We start from the raw sequence: 14,861 nt of genomic DNA on the forward strand, positions 1-14,861 counted from the left end.
GTATGTGAATTAACAGGGAAATGAAAAGAACAAACAGAAATAAAAATGGCCAGAGGATTTGAGTAGACAGTCCCCCCCAAAAAAAAGAGATAATAAAAATCTCTATTTAAAATGCATGCAAATTATACTTACTCCAAAATATTGTTTTACCTATCAGATTGACAAAGATTAAAAAGGTCATTAATTCCAGTGTTGGCAAAGATGTGAATAAACAGCCTCTTTCTTGTACACTGTTGGTAGGAATGCAAACTGGTATAACCTTTTGGAAAGCAATTAGGCAACATTTATTAGAAATATTAATATTCATATCCTTTTGATCCTGTAATCCCACAGCTAGGAATTTATCCAACAGAAATAGGTTCACAAGTGTTCATGAGATGATTATACAGGAAACTTACTGCAGTATTGTTTTGAAAAGCAAAAAGTTGGAAGCAACCCAATTGTCTATTAATAGAATATAAAATAAAGTATTGCACATCCATACACTAATACACCACAGTGTTATTTAACAAGAATTACAGTAATTGTAGGAGTTTAACATAAAAATCTGCTTGAGATGCAGTGTTAAGAAAAGCAAAGTGAGGAGTTGTATGGATGATATGATCCTATTTTGGTGAAATATGTTAACATACACACAAGAAAAAACTATAGGAATATTCACCAAATCATTAACTGTATTATACTTACCTCTGAAAAGTGAGATTCAGTGACCCTTCCATTTTCATTCAATTTATTCATTTTTTTTCAACCAATATTTATTGGTCACTTACCACTTGACAGGGAGTATGTTAGATTCTAGGGATATGGTCATGAACACCCAAAGACATTAATCTCAAGGAGCTGATATTCTGTATTTTCACAATACTGGAGTTATTTTTTTTTAATTTTATATATTCATTTTTATTGGTGAGAGAAAGAGAGAACAGAGGGAGGAGCAGGAAGCATCAACTCCCGTATGTGCCTTGACCAGGCAAGCCCAGGGTTTCGAACTGGCAACCTCAGAGTTCTAGGTCGACGCTTTATCCACTGCGCCACCACAGGTCAGGCAATACTGGAGTTCTTTATACAAAACACTATTATATTATTAGGAAAGAAGTTAGACATTTAAAAGTAAATAAAAGATTACTTCTAGCAAACCCTCCTTACCTTCTTTCTAATGCACTGCACCAGTCTCTAGTATCTCTATCTGCCAGTTCTCTCTTTCCAGTCTGTTTCCTCTCCTTTTCTACAACTATCGGACTCCACTCAGTCTGCGGGCCCAAAGCGTGGCCAAGTCCTCCCATGAAGCCATCAGCGGTAGCCCATCAAACTGTGGTATCTTCCTTTGAATTGACAACGAAAGTGCACAGATCACCCTGTTCTGCAACCATGTGTGATTCCCTAGGAGCCAAGGGCTGTGATCCTATCATCCAACATACATAATGCCTAGCATAAAGAAGACACTCAATGAACGTTGGTTGAATGGGGACTGTGCTGGCAATGGAGGCGCACAGCTTAGATCGCCCCTCGAGAGAACCTGCTGGGGAGCACAGTTGACTGAGCGCCTCCAGTGACTCTGCCTTCAGATCCCCTCTGGAATTCTTGCTGAGCCTCTACTTCCCCTGGTTTCTCCTGGTCAGTGACTGAGCATGGTGGGGATACCCAAACCCACCATTTCTGTCTGAGGCAGTATACATTAGCAGGCCACCTTCTCTCGGTGTCACTCCACCAACATGGCTGCACAGCGGAACTGCATGACAGTCTAAAACTCTTCCTGCCCAAGCCTCCTCCTTTACAACTTTCCTTTCCTGGTTGTCAGACCTGCATCATGTCCTGAAGGCTCTCCATCTCTTTTCCTTCTCCTTCCCCTTTTTCCCTACTCAACCATTTCTCCCAGAAAAAAATGTCATCTTGGCATTTCTCAGAGGACCCAAACCAACATAGGAATCAATGAAAACCAAATACTGGAAGATAGGCCCTGGACAGTTGGCTCAGCAGTAGAGCATTGGCCTGGCATGTGGAAGTCCTAGGTTTGATTCCCAGTCAGGGCACACAGGAGAAGTGACCATCTGCTTCTCCACCCCTCTCCTCTTTCTTTCTCTTTCTTTCTTTCTTTCTTTCTTTCTTTCTTTCTTTCTTTCTTTCTTTCTTTCTTCCTTCCTTCCTTCCTTCCTTCCTTCCTTCCTTCCTTCCTTCCTTCCTTCCTTCTTTCTTTCTTTCTTTCTTTCTTTCTTTCTTTCTTTCTTCTTTCCTTCTCTTTCTCTCTCCCCACCTCCAGCAGCCAGGGCTCTAATGGGTCAAGCAAGCTGGCCCCAGGTGCTGCAGATGGCTCCATGGCCTTGCCTCAGGCACTAAAATAGCTTGGTTGCTGAGCAATGGAGCAGTGGCCCCAGATGGACAGAACATCGCTAGGTAGGGGATTTGTCAGGTGGATCCTGGTTGGGGCAGACCTGTCTGTCTGCCTCCCTGCCTCTCACTTAAGTTTAAAAAAATACCGGAAGATAGTTCATAAATAATTTATGTAGAAAATTTTTGCTGCATTCGTGCTTCAGAAACTACATGAACGTGAATCACCTGGGGATTGGGTTGAAATGCAGATTCTGGTTCAGTAGGTCTGGAGTAGACCCAAGATGTAATGGTCTAAGAAACTCCGAGGTGGTACCAACGTGGCTGGTCTAAGAACCCCACTTTGAACAGGAAGTGCTGGAATCTATATTTCCCTACGAAGTCTCTCTCCTCCCTGCTCTGAACCCTGGGAGGCCCACTGTGAGGACTCTGTCAGCAGGCTTTGAACTTCTGGTTAAAAGTTGGGTTTGGGTAAAGAAGAGCATGGGCTAGGAGAAGGGTGAAGTCAGAGGTTTTTATTCCTTTGGGGATCACTCCCTACTGGGCTGCTGTGGGCTGGCTGTGGCCCTCTACCAAAAGCCATGGCTCCTATCAGATAGATCTCTCCAGTTTTCTCTCTTGCAGAATTCCAGTAACTGCTCTCTCCCTTTCCCCTTTTGGCCTGGGGTGGCAATAGCTCCCTACTGTTGCTAGCCTTGGAGTACCGAACCAACCCTCTGGCTCTTAGTAAACCTGGCCCACACTTCTGGAATTAGTCCTTCAGTAAATGTTCCTCATTTCCTCAGCCAAGTGTGCCATCTGTCTCCTGCTGGGACCTTAACTGCTACAAGCATTGTTCAGTGCAGGATTATATATATATATAATAGCAAAAACTGGAAACAAGCTAATTGTGCATCATTAAAAATAATTAAAGTATGGTACATTTGCTTAATGGTGTTATATGCAACCATTAAAAGTGATGTTGTAGATCTATATTTACCTACATGGAAAGATGCTCAAACTATTTGTTAAATGAAAACAAAAACAAAATACCCCTAAGATTCAGGACAGCATGCATAGTATGAACACATTCAGTTAAAGAGTAAAATATACCTGGCCAGGTGGGTCTGTTGGTTGGAATATTGTCCCTAGGTGCTAGGGATGCTGGTTAGATCCTGGTCAGGACACATGCAAGAATTAACCAGTGAGTGCATAGGTGGGTGGAGCAACAAATCCATGTTTCTTTCTCCCTCTCTGTTCTTCTCTCTCTAAAATCAATAGTAATAAAAAGTAAAATATACATTTATTAAGGCTTGGGTTGCAAGTGACTGATGATGACCCTGCTCAAAACAAACCTACCAAAAAAAAAAAAAAAGAGGGGAGGTGGAATTTCTGACTTCGTGATCTCTTCTTATCTTGCCTCTGGTTTATCGTGTGGTGGCCTCACTCTAGGGCAGGCTGTCTTCAAGTGGTGGCAGAGCGAGCACGAGCTTGGCTTACAACCTCCCAACATTCTGACATCCTGACAGCTGACAACCTCAGCAGAGAGGGCCTCATATCCAGTTGCTTTAACAAAAAATCCTGGGCTGAAGCAATCAGCATGGGCTTGGACATATGCTAACCACTGAACCACATGAACTGAGAATGGGGACGGAAGCTCCCCCAAAAAAGAGGGGACAAAGAGAGACAAGGCAGGTATAAGCAACAGATGTCCGCTCTAGAAGGGGTGTTTGTAGTGGACATTTGTTATTCTTTTTGACTGCTCAGCATCTGAACCCCTGTCCCATACTGGAGAGTCTCCTACCTTCTGGGGCAATTATACTGGAGCCTACCTCCCCCTACAGATGCTGAAAATGGCACACACTTTCCCAGCCTCCTTTTCTGCCAGGAAAAACATATGACCCAGGACATCAGACACTTTGATCTCAGGTCTGACTCTAAAGCTGGTGAGACCAAAAAAAAAAAAAGGCGCCTGTGCAGATGCCATCTTAGTATAGGGCATGATTTGGGACATTGTTTCTGGTTGCAAAACCTCTGAGACTGGTTCTCTGGCACTCATGGGATCTGTGAGGTACAAAGAAACCTTATATTAAATCCCCTTTTCAGTGCAATATATAGATGTTGCATTGTAGAACTGTGTACCTGAAACCTGTGTAATCTTATTAACCAATGTTACCCTAATAAATTCAATAATAAAAAATTTAAAATCCCCTTTCTGCTTAAATTCTTCAGAGGGTTAATTTCTGCTACTTGCAATCAGGAAGCTTGATTAATGCCTACATGAATGTGTGCATTTTTGGAAAGATAAATTAAATGTAAATATTGGGCTACTTATGCAGAGTAGAACTGAGAGGACGGGAGAGGAGGAAAAGGGGCTTTTGTTTTTGTTTTATGCCCTTTGTACTGGCTAAATTTTTTTTTACCACATACATGACTTTTATAATGGGACAACTAATTAGCAAAAATACAAGAAAAGACAGTGAATAAATAGAATAAGACAAGGATGCAATTGCTCATGATTTTCATGGAAACAAAAGTCTTTATTAGACCTTCAAAGGGAAATCTTCCTTGCCTTTATTATGGTGAATGGATCCAAATCTGGAAATGAGCGACAGTGTATCTCCTTGGACTCAGGGCCTGATTTACTCTATCCTTGTAACTCACCCGCTCACACACTTTCCAAGGCTCCCCATTACATACGGAATAAATGGAATAAATCTGCTGTTTTTATCCTGACACTGACATGTTTTGCAGCATGAGTCCTGTGTACTTTTGAGACTTTTCCTTGTCTTTACGCTTTGCCTAGACCTTTTCTTCCAGCCCTTGGGGCCCAGAGCCTAAGGGCATTACCATCTTCTTTGATCTGCCAACACCATAATTCTTATTCCTTCTTCACACCCTCATCAAATTTTGTTCTGTATTGTAACTCTACACATATGAGACTCAGTCATTTAACAGTCATGTACTGAGCACCTACTGTATGCCTGGCTTTTTGCTAGGCTTTGGGGACACAGCTCACAATCTATGCAAACCACTTACCCCCTATCAGAATATTAATGTTATCACCACGAACAGATGGCATCAGCAATTTGCAGGCAGGTCTGCTCTTATTAGAATCTTTCTCTCTCCCTCTGCCTGGATTGCACTCTCCCCAAATGTCAACATGGCTCGAGTTCTCAGTTCCTTCAGATCTCTGTGCAAATATCACAGGCTCAGTGACACCTTCTCTACTCACCCTATTATAAACGCACATCCCATCCTCTGTCCTTTTGACTTGGATTTATGTTCTATTTGTTGTTTGAATAGCAGTCTTCACTCATACCTGTTCCTTATTTATAGCCTCTCTTTCCATCCTCAGGCCCGGGAAGGCAGGGAGTTCATTTTGTTCTCTACAGCCTTTCCGGTACCTAGAACAGTATCTCCCTTGTACGTAGTAGGTATTGGGTTGAGAATAAAAGGAGAACTTGACTTGGTGTCAGAAGACCCGGGTTCTAGTCACAGTTCTCCAACGAGAGGGTCTTAAATTTTAGCGTGCATCAGAATCACCTCAAGGGTTCGATAAAACACTGGTGGGGTGGGCTCCACACACAGTTTTTAGTTCAGTAGGTCTGGGGTAAAATGTCCCCGATGGTTGCTGATTCTAGAACCACTGAAGAGAAAGGGACAGGAGGCACATGTCGCCCTAACGGCCCGGCCCCGCTAAGGACTGGCACTAAGGACCCTGCAGGATTTTCTGTAGAGAAGGAGGACCCATCCGTTCTCTAATTCAGTCAACAACTCTAGGCAGCGCCTCTGCCCGGCCGACGCGGTAGTGGACTCAGACCCGGGCCAGCGGGCGGGCGCTCGCAGGGTCAGGAAGGCGAGGCAGCCGCCGCGACCTCCGCGCCGGGCAGGAAGTCCCCGGAGCCGCGGGGAGGGCCGCGAGCAGCGCAGAGAAGGCACAGGGGCACCGGAGAGCCAGGGCCGCCGTCGCCGCCCGGAGCTTCCCGGAACCCGCGGTCCGCCGGCCGCGGACATGGAGACTCGCCCTCGCCCCCGCGCGCGCCCGGCACACAGTAGGCGCGCAGGCGGGCGGAAGGGGGCGCCAGCGCGCGGTATCCGGGGGCGGAGCCGGCGCGGCCGGCGGGGCAGACGGGCGCGGGCCGCGGGCCGCGATGGGCGAAGGCGGGCTGCCCCCAGCCTTCCAGCTGCTATTGCGCACCTGTGACCAAGGCGACACGGAGACGGCGCGGCGGCTGCTGGAGCCGGGGGCGGCGGAACCCGCGGAACGCGGCGCGGAGCCCGAGGCAGGCGCGGAGCCGGCGGGGGCCGAGGCGGCCGGGCCCGGGGCGGCGGCAGTGGCCGGAGCGCCGGTGCCCGTGGACTGCTCGGACGAGGCTGGCAATACGGCGCTGCAGTTCGCCGCGGCCGGGGGCCACGAGCCGCTAGTGCGCTTCCTGCTGCGCCGCGGCGCCTCGGTCAACAGCCGCAACCACTACGGCTGGAGCGCGCTCATGCAGGCGGCCAGGTGAGGGGCCGGGGCGCCGGGGGTGGTGTCCAGCGGTCCCCCCTTGTCGGGCGGCCAGACCTTCCCGAGGATCCCCGCGGACGCCACGGGAGGTAAAGAGTCAAGGACTCGTTCGAGAGAGTTGGAATGGTAAACTTTGAGCAGCTTTGAGATGCGACAAGAAGTGGAAGCACTTTTTAATTACATAAAATCAGAGTCTTAGAAACGTTGGCCTTTCAAAACAGAGTCTGGACACTGCAAGTGGAATCCTACAGACTCAATCTGAGAGGTGTTCATTCATTCCTTCTGGCAACAAGGTTTTTTTTTTTTTTTTTTTTTTTCATTTTTTCATTTTTCTGAAGCTGGAAACGGGGAGAGACAATCAGACTCCCGCATGCGCCCGACCGGGATCCACCCGGCACGCCCACCAGGGGCGACGCTCTGCCCACCAGGGGGCGATGCTCTGCCCATCCTGGGCGTCGCCATATTGCGACCAGAGCCACTCTAGCGCCTGAGGCAGAGGCCACAGAGCCATCCCCAGCGCCCGGCCATCTCTGCTCCAATGGAGCCTTGGCTGCGGGAGGGGAAGAGAGAGACAGAGAGGAAAGCGCGGCGGAGGGGTGGAGAAGCAAATGGGCGCTTCTCCTGTGTGCCCTGGCCGGGAATCGAACCCGGGTCCTCCGCACGCTAGGCCGACGCTCTACCGCTGAGCCAACCGGCCAGGGCTGGCAACAAGGTTTTAAGAACCTCCCCGCCGACCCTAGCTTGGTGATGGGGATGCTGTGGCTACCCAGGTAAAGTCCCCTCTGGGAGCAGCTCATGTGCCATTGGGTAGGCCAGACAAAGATGTATATATTCAAATGGAGACCCGAGGATGCTAAGAATTAACCAAGACAGAAGTGGGAGGTGGGAAATGGGCGATCGGAGACTCATGCAAAGGTCTGGAAGTATAAGTGAAGGTGGAGCGTTGGTAGGAGTGTTAGAAAGATATGGCTGGGAGGGGGCTAAGAGTAGGAAGAGTTGAGCTCTCCCTGGAGAGACCGAAATGGATGCCAAGTGGCAGGGCTGAGAAAGGTTAGCTATCCTCAGGGCATTGGGGAGTACTGGAAGGATCTAGGCAGAGTGAGTGACAGAATCAGATTGTTTTGGCAAATCACTTACACAGCAGTGTGAGGACCGATTGGAAGGGTGGGCTGGAATCAGAAAGGCTGGTTGGAAGGGTGTTGCAGTGGCTAAGGAGATGATGGTGGCTTGGACCAAGCAGAGACAGCAGTGGGGGAGCAGAGCGATGAGTTTGAGATGTACTCAGGAAAGCAGGATGAACAGGACTTGAAACTGATGTAAAGAAACTCTGGTATATAGTCTCTTACCCTTGTCCGCTATCGACTTAGATGCCACCCACCCCTCAGTTTCTGGCAGAAATTCCCCGAGGGGGGAGTGCAGGTCCTTTGTAATTTTGGTGGATATTGCCAGATTGCTTCCCCTACAGGTGTATTAGTTTTCTGTGGCTGCTGTAACAAGTTTCCACAGAGTCAGCAGTTTCTGTCCTCTGTCCTCACATCTGACTGACTCGTTTGCCACCCCTCTTCCACATTTAAAGAATCCTTGTGATTCCACTGGTCCCAGTTAGGTAATTGCAGATACTCCCCCATCTGAAGATGAGCTGATTTGCAGCCTCAGTGATGAATAAATCTTCCTGTTACCTTAATTTCCCCTTTGCCGTGAAACCTAACACAGGTTCTGGGGCTTAGGCTGTGAGCGTCTTTGGAAGCCTATTCTGGTGACCCCAGCAGTTGCACCAGTTTACCTTCCCAGCAGCAGTGTGAGCACTTGTTTTTCTGCAGCCTCGCCAACTGTATGTTAGCAAACTTTTGGATTTTTCTGTCTGATGGATGAAACATCTTATCTCAGTGTTACTGTGGTTTGTTTACATTTGTTAAATTATGAGGAAAGTGAGGCATTGTTCCATGTGCATGAGCCATTTGTCTTTCTAAAAGGCATTGAAAACACATTGTTCTTAGTAATAATGGTGATGATATATATTTTTTTCTCTTGAGTTCTTATCCAAGTGTTATACAGTTATAATTAATTTGTATTGCTGGAAAATTTTTATTCTGCATTATTTTCAAATACATCGTTTTCAACCTGCTGTGTAATACTCCATCCGTGGGACAGTCCTGTGCTTGGTTTACCCATTCCCCAGCCCTTGGGCATTTCAGTGACTCTATAAACACACTTTGGAGACACATCCCAGTTAGGGAATGCATGCCTGTCTGCATGGACAGGGTAGTGTTTTATGCTCGTACCTGTGTGTTGGAATCCTTTATCTTAAGACACCTAATTTCTTACCCAGAGCCATCTGGGGTGACCATAAAGCCTTTGGGGCTATCCACCTTTCCTCTGGGTTCCCTGTCTCTCTTAGGGCCATCCACTCCTCCAGGCTTTAGAGCACCAGGTATATCGTGGGCCCTGGTACCTGTCTGTGCTGTGGCCATGTCTGCTAATCTGTCTCTGCCGTACCCTATCTCCTTCCCCTCTGCCTTAGTCCAGGCCACACCTTTGTAGTGGTCTTCCGCTGCTCTCCCTCCAGGTGTGCCCTCTCTAAGCCATCCTAGAGCTTCCAGATCTTTCTGAAATGGTTATGTTGTGCCTCTCCTGTGATTGTTCCCCTGATGTGAGACCTCCGAATGGCATTTGACACCCTCCCCTTCAGACCCCTTCCCAAATTCTCTCTTCTGCTTTTCCCGTGGCTTCCTGAACTAAGCTGCTCGGTTTAGGACCTGAACTAAACTTCCTAAACTAAACCTAAACACAGACCAAGATACAGACCAAGATGATTTCGTCCACAATCTGTGTGTGTGTGTGTGTGTGTGTGTGTTTGGGGGGGTGTTGTTAACATTTATCAAGCATTTACTATGTGCCAAGAATATTATCTCCACTTGACAGATGAGAATCTGAGATTATAAAATTTGCTCATGAACATATAACTAGCCAGCAGATTTAGGAAATCTCACTACAGAGCCCTTACCATAACTGCATACAGGAAGCCCCTTCCAACCTCTGAGGTGCCCCCCTCTTCCTCCCTGCTTAGCTTTCACTGGGAAGCCTGCCATGGTTTCTCCCATCATCTGGTCTGTCGGCACTGGGCCCTACGTTAGTACTCACCATCCCATGTTATAGTTGGTCCCCTTCCCCAGTGGTACCCAAACTTGCCACACATCAGAATCACTGGGATGCTTTTCCAAATCAGATTCCTGAGTTCCCTTTCTGGGGATTGTGATTCAGAAGACCTGGTGGGAAGGAGGGAAGGACAAGGACTCTGTGAGAAGTGGCTCCCCAGGGATTCTGTCACACAGTAGGTTTGGGATCCACTGATGTATGCCTCATCTCAGAACTCCTGCCCAGCACAGAGGGGGCCCTTAGTGAGCCCCTGGACACCTTGCTGAGAGGTTTGTGACCGCAGCCCCTGGTGCGCTGCAGGGTGTCTCAGAGACCTCTGATCGCCAGTTTTTGCTATTAACCAAGTTCTGCACGATGGTCAAAGTCATCTGGTTTACTTCATCTAATTAATTTCTGTTAATCTTGGTGGAGCAGGAGACTCAGCCGAATTAACCTAAACTTTGTTAATTAACAATTTACCATTTTTAGAGAACTTTTCTTCTTCTTTACAGTGTGGCACTGTTTGCTGGAATTTGTGGTCCAAGTGTCCTGATTTTATCAATTGCAAATCAAAAGGCTCTGGATTAATTACATTCTTCTTTATTCCTTCATTTTATCTAACTGGTGCTGCTTTGGGAGTGATAGTTGTGACATACTTTCTTTTTTTGTTGTTGTTGTTGTTGTATTTTTCTGAAGCTGGAAACGGGAGAGATAGTCAGACAGACTCCCGCATGCGCCCGACCGAGATCCACCCAGCACGCCCACCAGGGGCGATGCTCTGCCCACCAGGGGGCGATGCTCTGCCCCTCTGGGGCATCGCTCTGCCACAACCAGAGCCACTCTAGCGCCTGGGGCAGAGGCCAAGGAGCCATCCCCAGCACCCGGGCCATCTTTACTCCAATGGAGCCTTGGCTGCGGGAGGGGAAGAGAGAGACAGAGAGGAAGGGGGGGGGGTGGAGAAGCAAATGGACGTTTCTCCTATGTGCCCTGGCCGGGAATCGAACCCGGGTCCCCCCGCACGCCAGGCCGATGCTTTACCGCTTAGCCAACCAGCCAGGGCCGTGACATACTTTCTTATTTACACCTATTAGAATATGGTAAAATATGACAATCCTACGAAAGGGTTAGGCTTGACCTAGACAGGGCTGGGTTCTTTAAAATGTGTTGCTCCTCAGTTGACGATACTGACCTGTACTCAGGTATCACCTCTGTCTAGGTTGAGTTGTGCTCTCGCTTTCTGCTTCCTACTCCGTACATTGAGGAATAATACAGTGTGTCTGTAAAGTCATGGTGCACTTTTGACCGGTCACAGGAAAGCAACAAAAGACGATAGAAATGTGAAATCTGCACCAAGTAAAAGGAAAACTCTCCCAGTTTCATACCTAGTCAGTGCAGTTCGATGTGGGCTCACGCACAGATTTTTTAGGGCTCTTTAGGTAGCTATACCGTATAGCCTCTACAGACTCGTCACTGACTGATGGCCTATCAGAACGGGGTTTCTCCATCAAACTGCCGGTTTCCTTCAACTGCTTATCCCACCAAGTAATGTTATTACTATGTGGTGGCGCTTCGTTATAAAATGCGCCGATATTCACGTTGCACTTTGGTCACGGATTCGAATTTAGCGAGCCACAGAACACACTGAACTTTCCTCTGTACTGTCCACATCTCGACTGGCACGGCTGTGGGCTGCTCCGCTGTATACACGGTGTTATGTCATCATCTGCGCATGTGCACATGCTGCCACATCATCCTACAGAAACTGGGAGGGTTTTCCTTTTATTTGGTGCAGATTTCACATTTCTATCGTCTTTTGTTGCTTTCCCGTGACTGGTCAAAAGTGCACCATGACTTTACGGACACACTGTATATGGGAGACCTTCTGAAGGATATATGGTCTCCCTGTCCCTCAGATCAGGATGGGCAAATACATAGCTGTATACCAACATGTTCCTGTCTGTGGTCTTCCTCCCTGAATCTAGATACATCTCGGAGAGCCTTGAGACAATGTTCCCCGCAGCCACCACTTCTGGTGGAAGAGAGAATCTGTTTATCGTCCTGACTCTTTATGTTCCAAAGCTCATCACTGGATCAGCCCAGGCAATCAGAGGCGCTGTGCTTGGACTGCGGTTTGGTCTCTCAGGGATGCTTTGATATCAGAAACAGTGCCATTCAGACCTGACTGAATAGCTCGGTTGGTTAGAGCATCATCCCAAAGTGCGGAGGTTACCGGTCCCTGATCAGAGCACATATAGGAACAGATGTTCCTGTCTCTTTCCCTTCCCTTCTCTAAAATCAATAAAATAAACATTAAAATAAGTGGTGACATTCATGTTTTTTTCTTCCTATTCTTAGAATAACTTTTATTAAGCACTTACATTTTGTCGAGAACTGTGCTACATGCTTTAAGTGAATTGAATTAACTCATTCAATCCACACAAAACCGCAGGAACCAGATGCTGTCATCATCCCCAGTTTACACCTGAGGAATTGAGGCTCATAGAAGTTGAGTAACTTGCCCAAGACAACACAGCTAGTAAGTGGCAGAGTCTGATCATACCCAGGCAAGTGCTGTAGCCTTCACTCTCAGCCATGAATCCTATACCTGATTGTTTTCTTGCTGTTGGCCACAGGAAGCTACTCACCAAATTTGCCTGGTGCTAAAGGGGCAGGTTGGCCTCTTTCCTCTCCTTTTCCTGCCCTTCATATTTCTCCTGCCAGTGTGGCAGAGCTGGACTCTCCACCCAGTGCTTTGAGCAGTGGGAGCATGTGCCAGGTCTTTAAACACAGGTGTTAATTGCAGAAATTAATTGGTAATTGTAGCAGCTGTTGAGAAAGCCCCAGCTTCCCTATCTTCGGTAATTGCCTATTAGAAATTTAGCATCCACAAAATTATCTCAGCCTTTGTTGAATACTTTTATATTCTCAGCCTAATGACCTCTTGGGCTACACTATGAGTTCAGAAAGCATTCCAAATGTCAGCATTGCTGCTGAAATTCAGCCGCCTTCTTCCTCTGTGATAATTTATTATACCAGAAGAGCAAGTTTTGCAATTTTAAGGTCTAAAGAGGTCAATTTTTGACTGTATCACTTTTAAATTTATGGATTATTGCTTTCTCTTCTAATCTTGATCTCCTCCTCTGTGAAATGGGCAGTTTATCTCAGGGTTTATAAAGATCAAATGAGTTAGAAAATGTGACAGTACATTGTAATCTGCTGTTAGGAATTATATGAACTTTTATCTCATTCTTGATAACTAAACAGTGTAATCTTTTAAACTCTCTACTCCAATGGAGGATATACCAGTTCTTTAGTTATTTCCATTGCCTGTCTCTGGCCCGTCCTCTATGTGGTTATGCCAATTATTCGGTCATTCACTCATTCATTTATTTGACAAAACTGACTAAATTCCCCTATGGGTCAGCCACCCAGGCCTGTCTTTGGAGAGCCTAGAATACAGATGGGCACGGCCAGAGGGTACCCTGTGGGAGTTGGGCCGAGATGAGGTTGACAAAGTCGGCTGGCCTTTGGGCAGTGGGAAGCGGCTCTCAGATTTAGGATTTGGGGATATTTGAGGCTTTGGGTGTATCATGGAGGATGGACAGGAAGGAAGAACGCTGGAAGCAGGGAGAAAGGTTGGGATTGCAGCTTTCTGCCTTTGAGTTTATTCCTGCCTAACTTGCCCTCTCTCTGCGCTGGGAGAAAAGGTGGACAGGCCCAGTCCCCCGGTAGCTGGAGGAGCCAGTTCGCCAAGCTGTCCCATGGGCAGTGCTCTGTAGGCTGAGGTGGCCTGGTGCTGTTAAGGTTCACGTCTCAGGAGGTATTTGCAAGTTCAAAGCAGAGTTCAGCCTTGGCTCTGACTCTGCAGGGAGGAGGGAGGCCCTGGGTTTAGTTGAGCTACCAAACTGCTTCCAGAAGGAAGAGTGCTCAAGAGGAGATTCAGAGAGCTGTCTTGCAGATGCAGACGTTGCCCAGGCATCACGGCTGTATGGCAAAGCCAGCCCCTCTCTTTCTGTCATTCTCTCCCTCTGTCAGTCTCTCCCTGTTAGTCCTGGCTTCTCCCAGCTCTGACACACACACAGTTCTGAGCCCAGAAAGAATGTGCCCAGCACAATCTCTGTAAAACAGACTTTTCTGCCCTCTGGCGGCAAAAGAAGGAAGAGATTTTGCTAGAAAGAGGCATCTATTTTCCTCTTCCTGGTGCTAGAGAGTTGGTGGGTGCTTGTTCCTCTCTCCAGTATCCCAGCAGGGCCTCAGCTCAAGCTTCACCACGGTGGGTCTGGCCCTGGCCCAAGGCCCAAATCAAATCCTCTGGCAGTGGACATTCCTACCAGCAGGTGGCAGCAGGCCTCTGGAGAGACGTTGGAGCCTGTTTGTGCTGACCAAGAACCTTGCCACACCTCTTGGCATGGGGTCCAGTGCCTCTGGTCTAGAAGGACCTTCTCTCTGTGTGTTCATTTGGGGAGGAAAAGGGTAGATATGAGTCAGATGTGGGCCCTGCCCATGAGGAGATCAACATAGGCAGGGAGACATTACCAGCCTGCAAAACAGAATAAAATGACCTTTCCAAGATGTGGGAGGCAGCGTGGTGTAGGGGAAAGACGGAGGGCCCAGGATTCAGACAGACCTGGGTTCTGACCCTGACGCTGCTCCTTACCAGCTGGGTGACCGTGGCATGTTGCCTAATGTGAAATGATGCCAGTGATAATAGGTAACATTTCTGTGGTGCTTCCTTTGGCCAAGCACTGTTCTAGGTGCTTTAATAATTACAAATTTAGTATATATTTAGGTATATTAACTCAATCCTCAACACCCTTTGAATTCGGTACAACTGCATCCCTTTTCACAGATGCGGAAATGAAGGCACGAAGAAGTTAGAGTTCTTTCTCCAGGTCGTGCAGCTGGTGGGCGG

The 14,861-nt window shown here is 47.5% G+C and overlaps 1 protein-coding gene across 1 annotated transcript in view; it reads left to right on the forward strand.

Annotated features, from left to right (window-relative positions):
* Positions 1-6,270: 6,270 nt before the first annotated feature.
* Positions 6,271-14,861, forward strand: part of ANKS6 (ankyrin repeat and sterile alpha motif domain containing 6) — a 52,987-nt gene continuing 44,396 nt past the window's right edge. Inside the window, exon 1 of the mRNA XM_066256663.1 lies at positions 6,271-6,811. Coding sequence (XP_066112760.1) covers positions 6,459-6,811 — 353 coding nt within the window. The 5' untranslated portion in view covers positions 6,271-6,458. The remainder of the gene's footprint in view (positions 6,812-14,861) is intronic.

Source organism: Saccopteryx bilineata, chromosome 2 (assembly GCF_036850765.1).
Source record: "Saccopteryx bilineata isolate mSacBil1 chromosome 2, mSacBil1_pri_phased_curated, whole genome shotgun sequence".
Lineage (NCBI taxonomy): Eukaryota > Metazoa > Chordata > Mammalia > Chiroptera > Emballonuridae > Saccopteryx > Saccopteryx bilineata.